Source organism: Heloderma suspectum, chromosome 6 (assembly GCF_057233095.1).
Source record: "Heloderma suspectum isolate Gila_16-S chromosome 6, 16-S_ref, whole genome shotgun sequence".
In the NCBI taxonomy this organism is placed as follows: Eukaryota; Metazoa; Chordata; class Lepidosauria; order Squamata; family Helodermatidae; genus Heloderma; species Heloderma suspectum.
The window spans coordinates 55,971,171-55,990,798 of NC_139463.1; the positions used below are offsets into that span (position 1 = coordinate 55,971,171).

General features: G+C 47.0%; 1 protein-coding gene across 8 annotated transcripts in view; it reads right to left on the reverse strand.

Annotated features, from left to right (window-relative positions):
- The window catches only part of KANSL1 (KAT8 regulatory NSL complex subunit 1), a 178,544-nt gene that overhangs the window by 21,520 nt on the left and 137,396 nt on the right, over window positions 1–19,628 (reverse strand). For 5 of the 8 annotated variants that reach the window (XR_014783797.1, XM_084804470.1, XM_084804466.1 and 2 more), the window contains 7 exons: window positions 17,030–17,225; window positions 15,265–15,430; window positions 11,723–11,935; window positions 9,552–9,713; window positions 9,065–9,219; window positions 3,212–3,333; window positions 715–772 (listed from right to left, as the gene is read on the reverse strand). Coding sequence is in view for 7 of the 8 variants with exons in the window: in XM_084804470.1 (XP_084660596.1) it covers window positions 715–772; window positions 3,212–3,333; window positions 9,065–9,219; window positions 9,552–9,713; window positions 11,723–11,935; window positions 15,265–15,430; window positions 17,030–17,225 (1,072 nt within the window). In the remaining variant the exon portion in view is untranslated. The remainder of the gene's footprint in view (window positions 1–714; window positions 773–3,211; window positions 3,334–9,064; window positions 9,220–9,551; window positions 9,714–11,722; window positions 11,936–15,264; window positions 15,431–17,029; window positions 17,226–19,628) is intronic. The other 3 variants (XM_084804468.1, XM_084804471.1, XM_084804467.1) reach the window with 2 other exon arrangements.

A 19,628-nucleotide genomic window follows, 5' to 3' on the forward strand; every position in this document is an offset into this window, starting at 1 on the left:
CCTTCCTGAATTGATCCATGGAGGAAGCATCACTGCCTCCAGGCCTCTTTCTGCCCTTTGCATCCAATTTATCAGCCACTGTCTGCCCCACTGGATGACAGCAGGTCTCGGCTTTTAGTGCTGCCTTAATCTTCCAGGTTTAAGACAACTTTCAGGTCTGAGCTCTTTGAAGACAGCTTATGCATGCCTTGTTTGGGCTTTTTATGGCCAGCATACGAAGGCTGTACAATGTGGACCCTCTGATGCCTCACCAGATCCCCCCCATTTCCATGGCAATCAGAGTATGGCTGTTAGTTGCTAAGCAGGATCCTGCATTACTGGCTCTCCCCAGGAAATGCCAGACAAAGCTGGTGGCTGTCCAACTGGACTTTACCCCTGTACCTTTTGAGAAAGCAACAGCAGTTCAAGGGTAGCACAACTTCACTTTACGTTCAGTCACCAGAATGACATCTAGGCAGCTGTTCCCACTTCCAGCAGCCATTTAAAGGACACGCAGACTGGAACCAGGCTGCCTGAGAGAGATCTCTCTTCCTTGGATGGTGGAGGATGAGTTGTAATTTACGACAGAGAAAAAGTCACCTACATGCTCGATTTCGATATTCTCCTTTGGTGAAAGAGCATCCTGCGCTTCTAAGCTTTGGAAGAGCCCAATATTTACATTTAGAGTCTGCATGTGCGCAGAATTGCGCAGATGCTGCAAAGGAGAACAAGTACCTCTTCGTTGTCTTCATCCGGGTTCGCCTTCAGAGCACCGATATCCACAACGCGCCAGCTGCAAGACAGGGCAGCAAAGCACGGTCAGTCACAGAAGGGCTGGGGATGCCACAGGAGCAGCCGGACCAGGCACAAGCAGCCTGGAGGAAGCTTCCCTAGGTGTGGGGGGAATCAATCGCACTTGCACCCGCCTTTTGTCCAAGGTGCTGAAGGGATATTTCTATTGTGCCTCAGAACAGCCCTCACCAGCAGGTGAGCCTGAGGTAGCGATGTGCCCGAGGCCATGCAAGTGGGCTTCCGGGCCAAGAAGGCCCCTGCAGTCCACACCCCGTCCACTACGGGCCCTAGAGAGCCAGTGCTCACCTCCAAGGAGGCCTGCCTCCCTTGCTCAGGTTGAAAGCAATTTTCTGGGTTTCCCAACAAAATAAAAACTTTGTCTGCTCCAGACCCCACAAGCCACCCCAGCAGCCTTATCTCAACCTGCCCTGCTGTCCCACACAACCACCCCCTTTTGAGCACACGAAGCTGCTTAATACCAGGCCAAGCAATCTGTCCACCCAGCACCCCCCCCCCCGTGTTATCTCTTCTGCATCCCCCAACCTGGCCACCCTCCAGACATGCTCAGCTACAACTCCCATCATCCCCAACCAGCCTGGCCATTCTGGCTGGGGGAGACTGACCGACTCTGACTGGAGGCAGCTGTTCAAGGCCTTGAACAGAATTTTCTCCAGCCTTGCTACCAAAGATCATTTTTAAAAAGGTTAACTCCTTTGCCAAAGATCCCCCTGCACACACACAGAGTACTTGAGTTAGGGCTGAGCCAAAATGCCTTCCATCTGCAACTGGCAAAAAAATAAGGGCAGGGAGAGAAGGAAATGGGAGCAAAAGTTTCAGGGAGAGCGTTTTCCATTGCTGGCAGCAGCAGCAACTCCTCTTCGTAGCTACCAATCCCCCCCGCCCCGCCCCCACCCAAGCCCCCTCTGTGGAACACTGCGGCCGCTGCTGAGAGGAGATTCCCCCACCCGCTGTGAAACGCAGGCATCAGCAACAAAGGAAGAGAAAGGGGGTGGATCATTTCACGCTTTCTGTCTCCCCTGAGCATCCTCCCTCCAAATTCATTTGCAGGTTTTCCTACGAGAATGTTGATCCAGCACTAGCGATCAGTGCAACCAGAAATTAGAACCTAGGACCTCCTAAATGCACAACACGTGGACCCTCAGCCAACAGGTACAGCCCCACAGCTTCTTCCTGCTACAGGTCTAGAACTGGCAATATCCAACCTTCAAGCAGCGCCCTGGACATAGTGAGCAAGTATCCCACCCAACCTGTAACTGCTAATACACACAGCCTTCCTAATCATCATTCCCATCCTTCCTCTGAAACCTGCAACGAAGACAGCATTCCGATCCTTACACCAGTCAAGCTGCTAGTCCCTATGAAATTTCTCTCCAAGTGGGAATGTGACCACTCCATCCCCTATTTAGTGATGAAAAGACCACCCTGAACAACAGGGAATTTTATAAGGAGCCCAGTAGAAGGAATGTTAGCTACACTCTCCATATCTGGGAAGTCCTTGACAGATTATGTTTTAGCTCTCCTACCACCCTCTCAATTATGACTGGGGCCCTATTCTGTAGCTTACTTAGCTGAATGGTTAATCTGACCCCAATCAATCAATCAATCAGAAAGCTGCTCAGGGCCCAGACCCACTCAGAGATTCTTAAACTGTGGTCTGCAAGCTCCATTAAGGTGGTCCCCAGAAAACTGTACAAAGGCAAGACTAAACTATGAGATACCAGTTGGTTCTCCGCGAACCCAGTCCGTGGAGGAAAATCGAATGTAACAAAAGGCATAACTTAACTAACTGCATTTCTTGGAACGTTCAAAGTGTGCATGTCTCTTATTCCCTTCACGATTTGTTTACAGGCCATATGTCACTGGCATATCATTGTACTTTGACCTGCACTTGTGTTTATAAAGATGTACAAAGACTTTTTCTATGTCCATATTTCATTTTACTCCAGCTTGCAATTAATTATGTTTGTTTAATTATCCTTGCCTTTTTTATATTAAAAATAAAACCTAATAGTATGTTGTTATAGAAGATAGCCTAATTCTTAAAAAAAAAAAGAAGCTTTATGGACATACACTCCCAACTTTGAATTACAGTGAAAACTGTTGTTATTCGTGGAATCTGCGTGTCAAGAGCTTTCCAATGAAGTGTCTATTTCATGAGAATCTATGGCAAGGCAGTCAAAAAGGGAGGACCAACTAACTCCCGACTTTGAGTTACATATATAAGATTTGTTTATTTAAAATTGTTTATTAAAAATGTCCGTGACTTGATTTGTGGAACAAGGGAAGTGTACTGAGCGGTCCACTGAGCCCCAGCTGCAATTTCCAAGTAGTCCACAGGGGGGAGAACCACTGCACTACACCACGCAACCGGACGCGGAGCAGAATGGGAAGGCTGGAGATGCTCAGTCTCTGGACTTACCTCGGTGTGAGGATCTCCTTGTACTGCAGTCTTTCTACGCGAGTTGTCGCAGCAACAGACATAGGGATGACGATGTTGTTGATGTCAAAAGAGCTCTCCCCTCTCCTCCTCCTTGGCTGCTGCTGCCAAACACACACAGAACAAAAAGAATGAGATGAGGAGGAAAGGATTCCAAGACCAGCCAGCGACACTAAGCAAGGATTGCCCCATTCTGGTGCTTTCCCCTGTCCAGTGACTGAATGAGACCTAGTGGCTGCCCTAAGAGCTTGAGTCACAGAAAACACACCAGGAGAATTTGGTAGTATGTGCTTTCAAGCCAAGCCCCAGAAGCCATTTTCCAAGCCCTTCCGCTAGGAATGCTAAGCAGTTCTGAACTATGGAGGTAGTCTGGGGAATTTATTGTTCCTTTATTGATTACATTTTTCCGGGGGATTTAGGCTGATGTCTTTGGGTACCCCCACACTTGGTCCACTCCACAATGAAGGAACGTCTTACCATTAAGTGCAGTTATATGCTTGTGGGTCTGTTTACACAACTGCTTATCCTGGAATAACTTTCATTCGCATTCCTGCATTGAGCAGGGGGTTGGACTTGATGGTCTTGTAGGCCCCTTCGAACCCTACTATCCTATGATTCTATAAGAACTCCCTGAACTCACTTGACCTCTAGTTTGCTTCAAGGGGTAAATGACAGAGTTAGTCCCCACCAGCAAGCTCAGGGCCCAACTAACTTCTGTTTTCATCCCAGGTTAAGCAAACATGTAGAACAGCAGCAGGGTTACCCATCTTTGGTCAACAGCATTAACAGGTATGAAACGACCCAAGGGCAATGTGTGAGGCCAAAACACTTTGTTCCTTGCTTGAGCATACGGGATAACAAGCCTGGGATCATTCCTGAATACTGACTGTATACTGCAAGCCCTCTCTTGTGAAGTGGCACCTCACACACTTGGAAGAAATAGCATTTAGCAGAAGGACGGAGGGTGGGCAGAAAACGGGGACATGCCTTACATCATCTCTATAGAAAAGACAATCCCAAAGAAAGAATGATCTGGGTCCACTGTTGTATTAACAGAGAGAGAGAGAGAGAGAGAGAGAGAATCATCATCCCTCCTCACGGGCCTTGGAGTTCTCTGCCCGTCCCCCACACAGTGTGAACGTCAACTCAGCATGTTCAAAGTCCCTGTGGATTTGAAAAATAGGGCAAGAGATAAGCAACCCAGTGCCCTCCGGCTGTTTTTGACCACAACTCCCATCAGCTCTGCCCAGCATGGCCAATGGCCAGGAGTTGTAGTCCAAAACATCTGGAGGGCACCAGGCCGCCTACCCCTGTCTTAGGGGATAGGAGTAACTGGAATCATAGAATCATAGAATAGTAGGGTTGGAAGGGGCCTATAAGACCATCGAGTCCAACCCCCTGCTCAGTGTAGGAATCTAAGTCAAAACATCCCTTACAGATGGATGTCCAGCTCCAGTGTGGGAGAGCCCACCACCTTCCTAGGTAATTGGTTCCGCTGTCGTACTGAAAAATCCCTAGACCTCCACTCTAATTTTCTGACTGGGCATTTGCCATACACAGAACCACACCCATTTTACTTTTGAAGAGGACTTTTCAAAAGCACCAAGATGCAACCAAACTTGCAAACTGTACACTTCTAAAACTAAAAAATTCTGCTTCCTCTACAGAGGTCACTCCACCTCCTAAATCTCAACGTTTGTTATAATTTCTCAACACCTCCTCCAAATATCCATAGCAATGTAGGGCATTTAAATATGCTTCTAAATCATATTTCACCTCATCAGCTTATGCATAACCTTCACTGGGCATGCCTGGGGGTGATGCCTCTTCCCCAAGACTCCACTGTGATCTTCAGGAACATCTTCCTTGGCTGCACCTTCCATGCCCCAATGTGTGCCATATTTTCACAGCAAAGAAACACAGGGAGGTATCCCTGGCAGCTTCCCTGCAACTGCAACTCTCCCTGGCCCATTCCTACGTAGTTTCTCACAAATTACTATGATGCCTTGCTACTGCTCTTCCCCTTTCAGCAGGGTTTTTTAGTGACAAGGACTCCATCCACACACCACCATCCCATTCCAAGCAGAAGTACTGCACCTGTTCTGTTGCCAGTGTATTTCATATATCCTCTTCATTTAGAACTGTGAACCTAGAATCCCCCCCCCCCCGCCCCCCGCCCTCAGGGCCAAGTGCAGATCACAACGTATTGGAGAAAGGTTCCCAGGAAGAAGGTTTTAAGTTATGACTTGCTCAAAGTCATCTAGAAAAACTCTTTGGCTCTACAGGGAAGTTTGAACCTGAGTCTTTCTACATGTTACTCTCTTAAAGTTGTACCTAACTTGGGAGGCCCTTAGGGTGGAACAAATTAGACATGGAAAAACCACCACCACCACCACAAACAACAACAATAATCTTTATACAGCCTGCTCACGATTTACCATTGTCTCAGTATCCTCCTTCCCCCCCTCGGTATGAATAGCTGGATAAAAACTGAATACATGCGTCCACTGCTGTTAAAACTATACTTTAATCACAGGGTGACAAGAAGTTAGCTGGGAGAGGGGCTGCATAGCCACCAGGGGGGTTAATGGGCCCCATCACAGCCTAGTAATGTTGGAGAATAGGATTGTTACACACACAGACATTCTGGCACTGATTGGCTAAGCAGGTCACCTGATACGCATCAGTGGGCCCTCTATTATTTAGGCACCTGAGAGGTCCAATAAAGTATGAATCAATCAGGAAGGAGGTGCAAACTGCTGACCAGTTCAGCAGTTCCCTCCTCTACTTTTAGTTTTATTTCTTTAAAGGACAAAGGTAAACATGTATAAAATCCCAATAGTGTTATCACAGTATTATGTGTAAAATGTAGTGGAAAACTCTGCTATTTACACCTGCCTGAATGAGTGGCAGTAAGTTTACCTTGTTTAATCTCATCAATGTATTTTTTAAAAATATCCTAGCCTTTCATGAGGGCTTCCAGTTTTAGTATTTTTTAACCTCATCCAATACTGAGCTTTAAAAATAGAGCTCTTCTGCCCTTAGCAGCAGCACAGGGAGAAGCCCAGCTTTTCTTCCTGCTGTTTAGTTGCTTCAAGGCATAGGAACCTCACTCATGAATTGTGTTAGCAATTGTAAATTCAAAAGCCCTCTTAAAAAAAGCAAGCATCTGCAAACATCAAGACAAATGCTCTAGGAAATGTTCATTTCCATATTCAGTACCAGCTTAGCCAAGACATGGAGCCGGTTTGTATGATCGCCGCAACCCACCGTGGCTTTTTAAAGCCACAGTGGGTTGCAGTGTGTGCCAGGAGCCATTTTGAATACTCAAGCTGCGGCGGTCGGCCACCATGGCTTATCATGTTGTCTGAACCCTGCGAGGGTGGGTTGTTGGCATGGTTAACAAACCACCCAGAACCCTTGGGCTGTTTTAGGGTTGTGGGTGATTTGTTAACCATGCCAACAACCCATCCTCGCTAGGTTCGGATGTCACAAGCCACAGTCACAGCTTGGATATTCAAAAGCTGACCAGTATGCACCCACAGTCACAACCCACCACGGCTTAAATAAGACATGGCTTAAATAAATCATGGTGGGCTGCGGTGATTGTATGAACCAGGTCTCTGTCTCCAAGCAAAGAAAGTCTCCAAGGAGAAGCAATCCTGGTTGAAGAGCAACCAAACAAGAACAGCTCTTTCTACACACCTTCGTTTTATTACATTTGTGCACAAAAGCCACCTCAAAGGAGTGTTCCTGGATGAGGCGCAGGTGGAAGGGCAATCCCTAAGGCAGCCTTCCTCAACCTGGTGCCCTCCAGAGATGTTGGACTACAGCTCCAATTAGCCCAAGCCAGCAAGGCCAGCAATTAGCCCAAGCCAGCAATGGTCACTGATGATGGGAGTTATACTCCAACACATCTGGATGGCACCAGGTTGGGGAAGGCTGCCTTAAGGCATGCAGGGTGCAGTGGCCATTGCAGAAAATGGACAGGCATCCATCTCTATCAGGGACATTCCACTCCATAGGCAAACACCTCCATCACCATATATAGTCAAGTCTAGGATGCAAGGGCTAGAAAGTTCCCAACTTTTCCTGTTATTTTTAGGGATGTCACTGAAGTTCATAATTACCTGGGGGTTGGATCCTGAATCTGCCTTCTGCAAGAGGAAGGGCTCCACTTGTGGAAGGTCCCTCTGCCAGAACATTGGGGATTCCCACTCCCCTCCACACCACAGCTCACCCCATTCAGCAGGCTCTCTGACAATCTGTGGAGCATTTTCAGGGGGCTGGAGGGGCTGCTCTGGGAAGGAGGGTTGGGGAAGTCCACTTGCATGAGCACAGTTGATCCAGCGTATCTCTGGATCCAACTCCCATATTTGTCCAGCTTGGAACACTCAGTTGTATTAGAAATCAAGCACCATTTCCCACAGGCAGGTTTGTCTGGCAGAGGGAGGAAGGGAGTTGAATATCCAAGAAGCTCTTTGCCATGGTTCAATGTGTGGGATGAGTACAGGGCAGGTGAAACCTAACTGCAGTTTGCAAGGGTTCATGTGATAACGCAAGGCCCCATCAGCACACACGCGCCAATATTATGAGCCAGAAGAGAACTCCTGGAAGGTGGACTAACTTTTCCCAAGTGCTTGATAAGGAAACTTAAAAATACCAAATCAAACTGAGGGAAGCTTGCCCATCACTAACCATTCCTGGACTCTCTCAGATTCTGACTGGCTACCAAGCTAGCTAATCTCAGGATGTTCTTCTGACAGCCTGCCATTAACTAGTGAGCTCAGTCTGCCTTTGCTTTCTTCAGCCCAAGTCCATAACATACGGCTTCACTACCCTTTGAATCCCATCTTATTTATTTATTATTAACATTTATATACTGCCTTATTTACTAAAAAGCCATCAAAGTGGTGCACAATGATTTAAAAGAATAAAAACTTAAAACAATAAAAAAACAAGAACATTAAAGAGAGTAAAACATTAAAGCATTAAAACTCCACATTTTAAAAGGCCAAATGGAAAAGATGCATCTTTACGCCTTTTCTACAAGCCAAGAGAGTGGGGGCCAATGGTAGTTCTGAAGGGAATGCATTCTAGAGATTGTGGGTGACCCAGGAGAAAGCCCGTTCACACGTGCCCAGCCAACGAGCCTTTGCATGTGATGGTGTCCTCAGAAGAGCCTCTCCTGCAGATCTTAATAGTCAGGCAAGTCCAGAGCAAGGCAGGCAGCCCAAGCCATTCAGGGCTTTAAAAGTTAAGACCAACATACTGAATTGCGCCCCAGAACGCAATCGGCAACCAGTGCAGGTCTCTCAGGCTAGGCGTAATATGGCCCTGATAAGGTGCACTGGTTAGCCGCCCAAGTGCCGCATTCTGCACCAACTGAAGCTTCCCTTCCCTTGTGAACCTGGCTGACTTTGCCCAGCAGCTGGCCCCAGACTCATAACATAGGTGCGGGTCTAAATCTTAACCCAACTCCTCCGAACAGAGGTGACCAAAGCAAAACCTCAAACCCCATCTTTTCGTGATGCTCTCAGCACCATCTCCTTGTGCCTGCACCTGACTGAAAGCCAGCCTGTGCATGTGCAACCGGCACCACTGCTTCCTGCGTCCCCATTTACCCCTCCCCACCACCACTGCCTTTGCTTCCCCTGTGTTTCCTCCATGCTGAATTTCAGACTGCAAGCTACTCGGGGCATGGACCTGGCCTCTTTTATTAAAGTGCTGTGCATGGTGAAGGTGCTAAATAAACACACACCCTCGCTCGCTTAATATTCCACATTGGGAAAATCGCCTTGCAAGGAAGTGAGCCTTCCCTCCCCAGGTACTTACAGATGCACCGGAGGTGCCTAGCGAGCTTGTGCTGGCAGGGGGGATGGAGTTCTCTGAGGAGGTGGACAGCTGCCGCCCAAGGGGACTATGGGCCGTGGAGGCCATCGCGCTTGACAGGTAGCTCGGGCCTCCAACATCTGCGTGGTGCTTCAACACTGCACAAAAAGGGAGCAAACGAAAAAGAAAAAGGCGGTGAACTGAGTAATATCTGTATTCTCACAAAACTTTGCACCAAGCTGTAAACAAGCAATCTACATAAAAGGACCAGAGAGCGCATGACAGAGGGAGGGCGCTGCTCGAGCAGGCCCTACTTCCCTGAAGGAAGAAGCTGTCGAAGCACACAAAAAGAGAGGCTGCAGCGTCTGACACCATTGCCCCCTTTCATCCCCCAGAAGCAGCAAGCACCCTACTCCAAAGCTTGGGGGGAGGGGGACAGGAATGCGAAACCCAAGCTCTCCCCGGACAGACCTGGCTGTGGCCAGCCTACCTTCGCTTCTCTCGGAGGAGCTGTCCCGTAACCGCTTTCTCTCATGAACTGGAGTCAGGATAAGCGAGCGCTCAGGCGCTCTCTCGGCCTTGGGAGCAGCCCTTAGATCGTCTAAGGACTGCCTGTGTGCCTTGTCTGGCTCGGTTTTGTGATGCGAGCAAGCTGAGGAGTGGAACAGAAAGAGAGCCATGAAAACGCCCTGCTTTCACCTCTCTTTCCTGGCCTTCAGGGCACAGCTGTCACACGAGGGGCCCTGCTGCAGAGATCCAGAAGAGGCTAGGAACTCACACGAGCATTATGGCACGTTACAGCCAGAACAACACAGAGGTGCCGACTGCAGCAATTGCCCCCAAGTGACAACCCACACCGGCGTATTTCTTCCCCTGCGGTTTATTATCTCCTCTTGCAGGTTTAGTGCAAATGCAGCTGCACTACCCAAAGCTGCCTGTCTCATTCCTTTAACTCTGGCGGTAAGGGGCTGGAATGGGAGGAAAGGAAGTGAGGCAGGGCTCCCTCGGCCACTGGAGTGCACGCGGCTGTGGTGGCAATGGAGCAGGAGGGCAGGATGGAGGAACTGTGCGCAGCTGCTGCCAGGCATTATTTGCAAAGCCAGCTGCAGTGCAGAACTCCTTAGCTACACCCAGATGTCAAATGGCTTTTAAAGGCCTAGCTCCCATTCTCCACAGCTTGCTTCAGGCCCACACATTTGGAACACTGTACCAGCAGAATTCTCCAGTGGGGCTGAGAGGGCAGTCATAGTTGGCTTTACTTGACCATGGTAAAAGATTCCGGCAAATCAAAAACAGGGTTTTGAGACTGCTGCCATTTTAAGCAATGACCTACCTTTTCAGCTGTATCAATTACATACTCCCGATGCAGACGGGATTGTCCATACAAAACAGAGGAAGGGACACACACACTCGCAATTAATTCTGTCCTTGTACATTTCTGTCCTTAATAATGTTGCAGTGGAACTGGTTTTGAGTGGCCGAATGTAACCCCAAAGCATGCAAAAGAATGAGTGTGCATCTAAATATGCACAGAGGACCTTTCCCGCATCACTAACCAACACGTACCTAGGATGCTCCCAATACACATCTAGAATTATGTCCAAAAGAGTTTCTAGGTCAGAGAGCCTGAGGCCTGATCTGCTCCTGTCTTGCGTGGAGATGGGAGGGCAGGAGCTACAGGTGAATGGCAGAATGCATGTTGTATCCTCGAGGTCACAGGTCTATCTTGGCATCTCCAGTTAAAAGGACCTCAAGCAGCAGAATTAAGGGAAAACTCTACCTGAAAGCTGTTGTGCATCAGAACATACAAAGCACTGGGCTAGACAGAACCATGGTCTGCCTCCGAGTAAGACAGACCCTTGCATCTTTGAGTGACTGCACTCCTTTGAAGGAGGGAGTGCTTTCCCCTTCCCTTCCACTGTGCTGCATATTTAGTGCATCATAATCTCTATTGTGTTTGTCTTTCCAGCAACCCCATGAGGATAAGTTCCTATTATTACTGAGGGTAAATGACGCCCAAGGCCACACAACGGAGCCCCATAGTAAGAGGTGGGGCTGGAACCAAGAACCAGTTGAACTCGTTCTATCCAGGGGACCACACTGGCTCTTGACTAGCACTGTATACTTTGCTGCCCTACTGCCTTTGTTTGCACATCTGAGAGAGTCTTTAAAAGCTCGCATTTAAATTTTAAGTGTGTATTCTGAAGACTCTTCTCTGTAAACATACTGCACTGTAAAATATTTGACCAACTTTCTCCCTTTTTTAAATTGACCTAAAGCTACACAGCTGCTCTCCAGTACAGCGTTATGTGACACAGGACATATTGCTAGAGGTCAAAGAAAAAGGCGGGGGTGCTGGGGCTCAAGCCCACCTCAGAGTTACATCCCCCAACCGGGAAGTCCTGCCTACATTCAGACATGTGGAGTCCACCTTTCCTGTTAGAGCAGGGGAAAGTACTTGGCACATGTTCAGAGGCACACTCTCATTTATTATTTCACGTGTTCGAGGGCTGGGTTCTTAAATCAGAACAACTTCCGAGGCACAGCCCCGGCTCATACTAGCCCATGCATACAGCTCACTCTGCTAGGGGACACATGAGCAGGACCAGCTGGGACATTCCTGCCAATGAAAGGCCAAAATCAAGATACGACGACACTTACTGGCAGCAGCTAAGAAGGTATCGACCAGCTTGTGGCGGTCCTTGCGCACAGAGTCAGACAGGCTGCCCGGAGGCACGGTGGGCCGGTGCTTCAACGCGAGCTTTTTGGGAGGCTTGATTTTCTCACAGGGCTTGTTCTGCAGTTGGGATTTCAACATGCTCTGGAAATGCAAGCTCACTGGTACATCTGCAGGAGAAGGCACACACGCACACACTGAGGAGGCAATATTACTACACATTCATTCAGAATAAAGGCACACATTTTGAACGTGGAATAACAGAACCATCTTCTCCAAATGCATCTACCACATACATCTGGTGACTCATAGGCGAACATCAAGGACTGGAGAGACTGTGGTGGGGAGAGTCAGATAATTTTGTGCTAGGCCAAACCAACACCCACCTTGCCACTGGTCTTCTACAAATCACATTCATGCCCCCACCAGAGGCAGTTTGAACTGCCTATAAAGCAAAGAACGCCAGATTACTCAAGCAAGCTAAAAATGCATTAGTGAAGGCCAGAAAAAACAGTACCACAGATGTCATAGAATCATTGAGCAGTAGGGTTGGAAGGGGCCTATAAGACCATCGAGTCCAACCCCCTCTTGAATCCAAGTCAGAGCATCTCTGACAGGTGGCTGTCCAGCTTTATCTTGAATGCCTCCAGTGTGGGAGAGCCCACTACATCCCCAGGTAATTGGTTCCATTGTCATATTGCTCTAACAGTCAGGAAATTTTTCCTGATGTTCAGCCGGAATCTGGCTTCCTGTCATTTGAGCCCATTATTCCGTGTCCTGCACTATGGGATGATCGAGAAGAGATCCTGGCCTCATAAGCCATGCGACCAAGGGAAAGATGGCCCTACAATTAAAGTTTCTCCATGCTCTATGGATACCCAAGCATCAAGCAACCAAGAAAAAATGCAGCATTACACAAATTAAGTACACTTGCATAGAGACTTAATTTTTAACAATATATCCTGCTTCCAACATGCATGCAGCTGTGTCACTGTGGTGTGGGTGGGTGGGTGGGTGGGTGTGTGGCAGTGGCGGTGCCGGGCTGGCTGCTTTGTCGGTCTCCATATATGGAAAATGAGGGCAAGCCAAGCTGGGCACAAGAAAAATAGGCCATTGGGGAATAAGGAGGAGCCTACAACAGCCAACCCACTTATGTGGCTGGCCAACTGACCCCTCACCCCACCCAAAACAACTGCCACGGGCAGGTTCAGGCACAACCATTTTTACAGATCAGTCACAAGTGAGTCTTCCATACCCCTTCAAAAGTAGCAAGGAAATGAAGGCTTTCAAGATACAAGTTGGGAGTTTAAGGACCAGAGAATCAGGCCTGTATGAAAGAGGTCGTGGTGTTTGTGGAGCCACTCATTTTAGAAGCTCTCAAAGTCACAGCACCAGAGCTGATCCATATTAGACAAAGCAGCTCCTTTTCCTTCTGCACCTTTTAATGTGATAAAATGCGGCAGCCAGATATCTAACTGGGGCTTCTTGCATGGAGCACATAACTCTGACTTTACATCAACTCCAGTGGCTACTGGTTCATTTCTTGGACTAACCTTTAAAGACCTAAATCAACCTTCCCCAACCTGGTGACCTCCAGATGTTTTGGACTTCAACTCCCATCAGCCCCAGCCAGCAAGGCTGATGATCAGGAAAGGTGGGAGTTATAGTCCAAACACCTGGAGGACACCAGGTTGGGGAGGGCTGCCCTAAATTATTTGGGGCTGAGATATCTGAAGGGCCAGCACATCCCAGATGCATTTACTCATGCACTGCCGTCAGCTTCTGAAGCCTTGCACAGGGTTCACCAGCCTTCAGAAGTGATGCGGGTGGCCAAATTTATAGAATCCCCTTCACAAGGAGGCCTGACTGGTACAGCCCCTGGGGGAGCCTGATGGGTTCTGCATCCAGCCAGAGTGCACAAGCATATGTCTACACAGAGACCGTGAAGTAGAAACAAAGAGAATTAACTGGGCTTCAAGCAATACTCACACACAGCAATAAAGACTGGGCACAGAACGCCAAAGCAGAGGTTAGAGGCCAAGAGAAGACTGAAAAAAGTCACCCCCCGAGACACTCACCTGGCACTGTTTTTACCGTCTTTTTGGTGCCAAGGGAAGACCTTTCTATTTTCCCAGGCATTTTAATCTTAAACTAGTTTAGTGCTTTTACTCTGCTAGATTAATTTGTGGGGGGTTCTGCTTGTTTTATTTATTTCAGTTTTATACTGTAGTTTGTTTTATTTGGTGCAATTCTTATCTATTTTATTTTTATTGTCTTAAACATTTTATTGATAACCATTCAGAGAATGTCAATTGATGGGCACTGTTAATAAATCAATGAAATTATTAACAAGGGCAGAGGCGTAAGGTAGAAAGGCCAGTTGGACAACAGGAGAGCAGCTGATGAGACGGTGTGAGCTGGGGATATTAACCGAAAGATGCTTAAGTGTCAGGATGAAAAGGGGAAGACACAGACACGCACACACACACCATACACAGAGCAAGTGTTTTCTAAACAATTTGACAATTACGGCTCTTGCCTTTTAACCACAGCTCTATGGTAGACACAAGGTGAGGCAAAAGATGCTAGCCATTGGATATACAGGTATCCAAGTGGGTTGCACTGTGGGGATGCTCTATCTGTATCAGTATCTGTGTGTGCATACATATATATATGAGAGAGAGAGAGAGAGAGAGAGAGAGAAGAAAGCATACAGCTGCTTAAGACAAGTAATTCCCTCTGATCTGCCAGTCCAGCCGAAAATGCAACCATCTCATTTACTCTTCCTCAAGCTCTCTGCTACACTGCTAGCCAAAGTCTGACTGCGACAAAACGGCATCGTGACCTGCTGAGAGAGAAACGGACAGTTTCCCTACCTAGCCAAGTATTTCAAGGCAGCAGGTCTCTTGAGGGCCCCCAGATGGCACTCTCTTAGCAGTTTGTGAAGCCCTGATTAGCATCCTTTTCACCAAGGTTGTTATGATGTTATTACGTCATCTGGAAATTTCCAGTCAGATACCACATCGTCCAGACGAGGGCACAACACCTTATGAACCAACTCCTATAGTGGAGCGAGAACCCAGCGGAGAGAGCGGGGAAAGGGAAAGAGACGTTTCCTTGCTTAACTGTTTAAATGATACCAACTAGGATTCTAGCACTGCATGCCATACAGCACAGCCCTCGACAAACTAGGTCAGGAATGCCTGGGAGTCGGTGCCAAAGTGGCGCAGAACCCTAGGAGAGCCAAAACAAATTCCTTCCCAGGCCCTTTCTTGTCCAAAAACCGTTCAAGCTCTGCAAACCAGGTGGCCGCCTGCTGATCTGCCTCCATGGACTCGGGGAAGGGAAACAACCACTATCAACATGATTCCCGCCTCCAAGGGATCACCACAGAACCTGCATGACTGGATAAACAAGGACTTCTCTACTGCCCTGGATGCTGGTTCTCACACTAGGCTGGGGAAGGGGATAATTCTGTATTCTGGTCTCCCCCTAAAAGACGGCCTTTGAATTGCATGCCTCTTACCATCTGGGAACGAGAGGACAGGGTGGATGCAGGAGTCCAACTGTGAGAGACGCTCCATCAAAGGGGCTTCATACTGGATTTCTGGAGGCACCAAACTCCGAGTGCCACAGAGCACACAGATGGGGTTCGTGTCACAGCTGCACCGCCCCATGCTATTGCGATGAACCTGGATGCAAGGAGGAATGGTGAAATGGCTTGAACATCTGCAGAACTAGAAAAAGACATCAGTCCATCTCTTTTGGCTCACTTATTTCATGTACAGCCACTGACAACATCCTGAATTATCCCTGAGGAGATGTGCACAGCCGCCCTAATCCAAGTTGTATCAATACTGGTGAACTGAGACAGGTTGGCCTGACACAACTTTGGGCTCAGGGGCCCCATAGTGCATCCTGGACAACTATGGTCAGTCCCCCAAACACTCTTCATCTCCTAACAAACAATGAAGCTGAATTTCCAATTTCATGCAAATGGCTCTTTCCCACATGAACATGCCACATTACCATATTTGCAACTTAAAATAAAAAGTAGAAGGAAGAGCCGCTCTTTAAATGCTTTTCACAATGGCAAAGACTGGGTTGTGTCCAATGAGGAGACCCACTGACCAGGTTCGCATGTAATGACCAACGATGGGAGAATTAATTAACTAACAAATGGTTGGTTGGGGCCATGTGTAAACAAGTGTGCAGCCTCCTGCCTGTTCACCAGTTCCAATTTACACACAGTTTAGCAAACAACCTGGTGAGGCATTCTGCTCCTGCGTTGTTAGGCATGACGTGAGATTCTGGCACTCTGGGCAGTTGAGGAGAAACAACCCAGAATTTTAACCCAACAACAAACCATGGTTTAAAATTTTGGGCTGCAAACAAAGAAGAAAAACATATATGTAAAATGTGCATAAAGTGACAGTATTTACAGAGTTCTTAAAATTCAGCTTTTTGGAAACACAATTTGGGTTAATGTGGTACACAACTTTTGCTTTATTTTTAGTGCAGATGACACAGCCCTGCCTAAGTGTGCTCTATGAATTCTCCATAATCAAAGACATTCTGAATTCAAATGTCCACCTTCCCAAAACATTGCAAGCCAGTCCCTTAAACTGGGGGGGGGGGGGCGCGAGGCAGGGGAGGATCCCTGTACCATTCATCATAGTACATTTTCCTTTGCAAGGCACTTTACCACCCCTTACTGACATCCTCTCAATAATCCTGATATAATCAATATTTCAAGAAATGAAATAAATAAATAATCAATCCTGCAAGAGAGACATGCCCATTCCTACTCTAGAAATGAGGGTCATTGGCTCAAGACCAGCACACCAGATAGCAGGTATTTTCAAAATTGTGAAGCCGGCCTCCGTAGAGTAGAACAGACAGTTGCTAAGAGAGGCAAAAGCTCCTTCTTTTGCCCATTCTCTAGTCAGTCGGCCAAGGCATAAAGTGCCTTCCCACTCAATGCAATCCAAGAGAGGCAGGGCAACTGCACTGGGAGGGGAGGCCTAAGGAAGGCCCAACACCACAAAGCCTGACAAACTTTACTTAATCACACAAGCAACACAGGGACTTGGTGAACAGATTTTCTAGTGAGTCAGGTACTAAGAGCAAAATTTAACATGGGAAAATCCATATTTGGGTGTTTCCTACATTGGGCCACAATATTCTTTTCACTTCCAGTTGTAGATCTCTCCTCTATCATCCTCTACCATCACAACAATTCTCATTACCAAGTGAAGTACAGACATGATACCATTGTCTTCCGCACTAACCTTTTTGGAGAGTGGCACCAGGCTGCTGGGCCGAACGAGTCGCCGCTTCTTGCAGCTGAGGACAGGGCGTGTGCGGGCTGCGACACAGGCTCCATCTGGAGCTGAAGACACGGCGCTTAGTCTCTGCTTTTTACGCAACAGCTCCTCTGCATCTGAGCCATCTCCCGGAGCACGCTCTGTCAAGGCTGGCTGTAGACTGCCCAACGGAAAAAGAACACATTGGGCATTTTTGCCTTGTGACCACCATCACAACCCTCCTATCAAATGAACTTAACTAGATTCCCATTGTTGTTAAACAAAGAGCAACATGCCCAAGGCCACCCAGTAAATCCATGCTTGTAGTGAGCAGAGATGTAAAATTTCCAGAAATGTTGAGGCCATGGGGGGATAAGCAATTTTCAGAAAAATTGAAAATTTTGGAAAAATAAGCAATACTTTTTTTTAGCGCTCTTTACAGATCTAAAGTCACTTTGTTGCTTTGAGACAGCCTTCCCCAACCTGGTGCCCTCCAGATACTTTGGACTTCAGCTCTCATGCGCCTCAGGCAGCATGGCCAATGGTCAGGAATGCTGGGCACTGTAGTCCAAAACATCCAGAGGCACCAGGTTGGACTGCTTTAGAAATATATAGAAGCCTTTCTGTTCCTAACGTTATTTTATGTATGACTTCGTTTGCTCATAAAATTATCATTGCATTTTAAAACTTTTAAAAGAAAACGCAGTAAAGTTGTAATTATTATCTGAATAGATTAGAACTACTAATTTCAGAAACATGGGACTCTATAGAACAAAAACGAAGCTGTCAAGTAATGCACATTTACTGTCAGTGGTGACTCCAATCACATGTTGGGAAACTGAGCATAAATGTCTATCAGTAAAATATACTTTAGATCAATAATTTTAATAAGGAATTAAAGAACTAACTATGCTGGGAGTCTTACAGAGAGGGTTAAAGAAACATTTTTCCCCATGGCTTCGTTATTTCCAGACATTCTACATCTCTAGACTTTTATGAAAGTGTTCTTATTACATAGTTATTAGAAATCAGTTAAGGGGAGTAAAGGCTGGGTAACAATATATAAATACTTTGTCTTAAGTTCTAAAAGAAAATATTTCATAATCCAAAGCTGTTCAATTTTTCGGGGAAAACAGTCCTCAAGAAAAAACAATTTTTTTTCCCAATTTTTTCCAGGTAAGAAACTCAAACTGAAGCCTAACATCACCCATCCTTGGTTAAAATGTCACTCCTTAGACATTAAGTCTCACTGAGGAACAGAGGAAGCTGCTTTGTACAGTGTCAAAACTTTCAAAACTGGTCCCCCTCTTGCTCAGTATCGTCGACAATGTACGGCAGCAGCTCTGCAGGGCTTCAGAGAGGCTCTACCTGGGGATGCTAGGGATGGAAACCTGGATGTCTGGCATGCAAAACACATGCTCTGCCACTGAGCTACAGCCCTTGGCTTTGCCCCATTTCCCTCACAGGCCTTTCAGCTTCTTACTCTTGCCTATGTAGAACTACATGGGCTCACATTTTTCTCACCCACCCTTTGTTCTTTCCCCCCACTATCATTTTATATTTATTTATTTGATTTATTTATGCCCCATTTAACTACCAAAACCTGGCACTCAAGGCGGCTTACAAAAATAATTTAAAATACAATAAAACACATTAAAATACAATAAATGTGGGTGACCAGCCAGATGGGCGATTAATAAATTTAATAATAATAATAAATAAATAAATAAATAACAATTACAGAATAAAAACAGCATCTAACCCACATATCCACTTATAGGCCAAACATCTTGAATGAAACAGTCCTTGCCTGCCATCAGAGGGACAGCAGAGAGGGAGTGAGCCTAGTCTTCCTCGGCAAGGAGTTCCAAAGCCTGGGAGCAGCCACCGCGTAGGCCCTTTCACATCACCACCAAACGTGCCTCTGAAGAAGGCGGCCTCAAAAGATGGGCCTCTCCAGAAGATCTTAAGATCTGGGCAGACTTGTATGGCGGAAGGCCGCCTGGTCTCAAGCTATATAGGGCTTTGTAGGTCATAACCAGCACTTTGAATTCTAACCAGAAACAGACAGGTAGCCAGTGAAACTGCTGTAACAAGGGAATTACGTGCTCCCTAAAACGTAGCTATCATTTATTTATTTATTTATTGCATTTATATCCCGCCTTTTTTCCTCTTGCAAGGAACCCAAGGTGGCTTACATTATCCTCCTCCTCTCCATTTTATCCTCACAACAACAACAACCCTGTGAGGTAGGTTGGGCTGAGAGTATGTGACTGGCCCAAAGTCACCCATGAGCTTCCATGGACGAGTGGGGACTAGAACCCAGATCTCCCAGCTCCTAGTCCAACGCTATAGCCACTACACCACACTGGCTCTCTATGCTATGCCAAGAGCAACTCTCCACCACCCAGCAACCCAGATTTCCTCTCATCTTCAAGTAACACCCTCCTAAAAACAATCACCACCTCATATTTCCCCCACTTCCTACTCCAACCTTGACCAACCCAGTGCACTCCAATGTACTGGACTACAACCACCACCCTCCCAAGTCAGTATGGCCATAATGGCTGGGGATGTTGGGAGT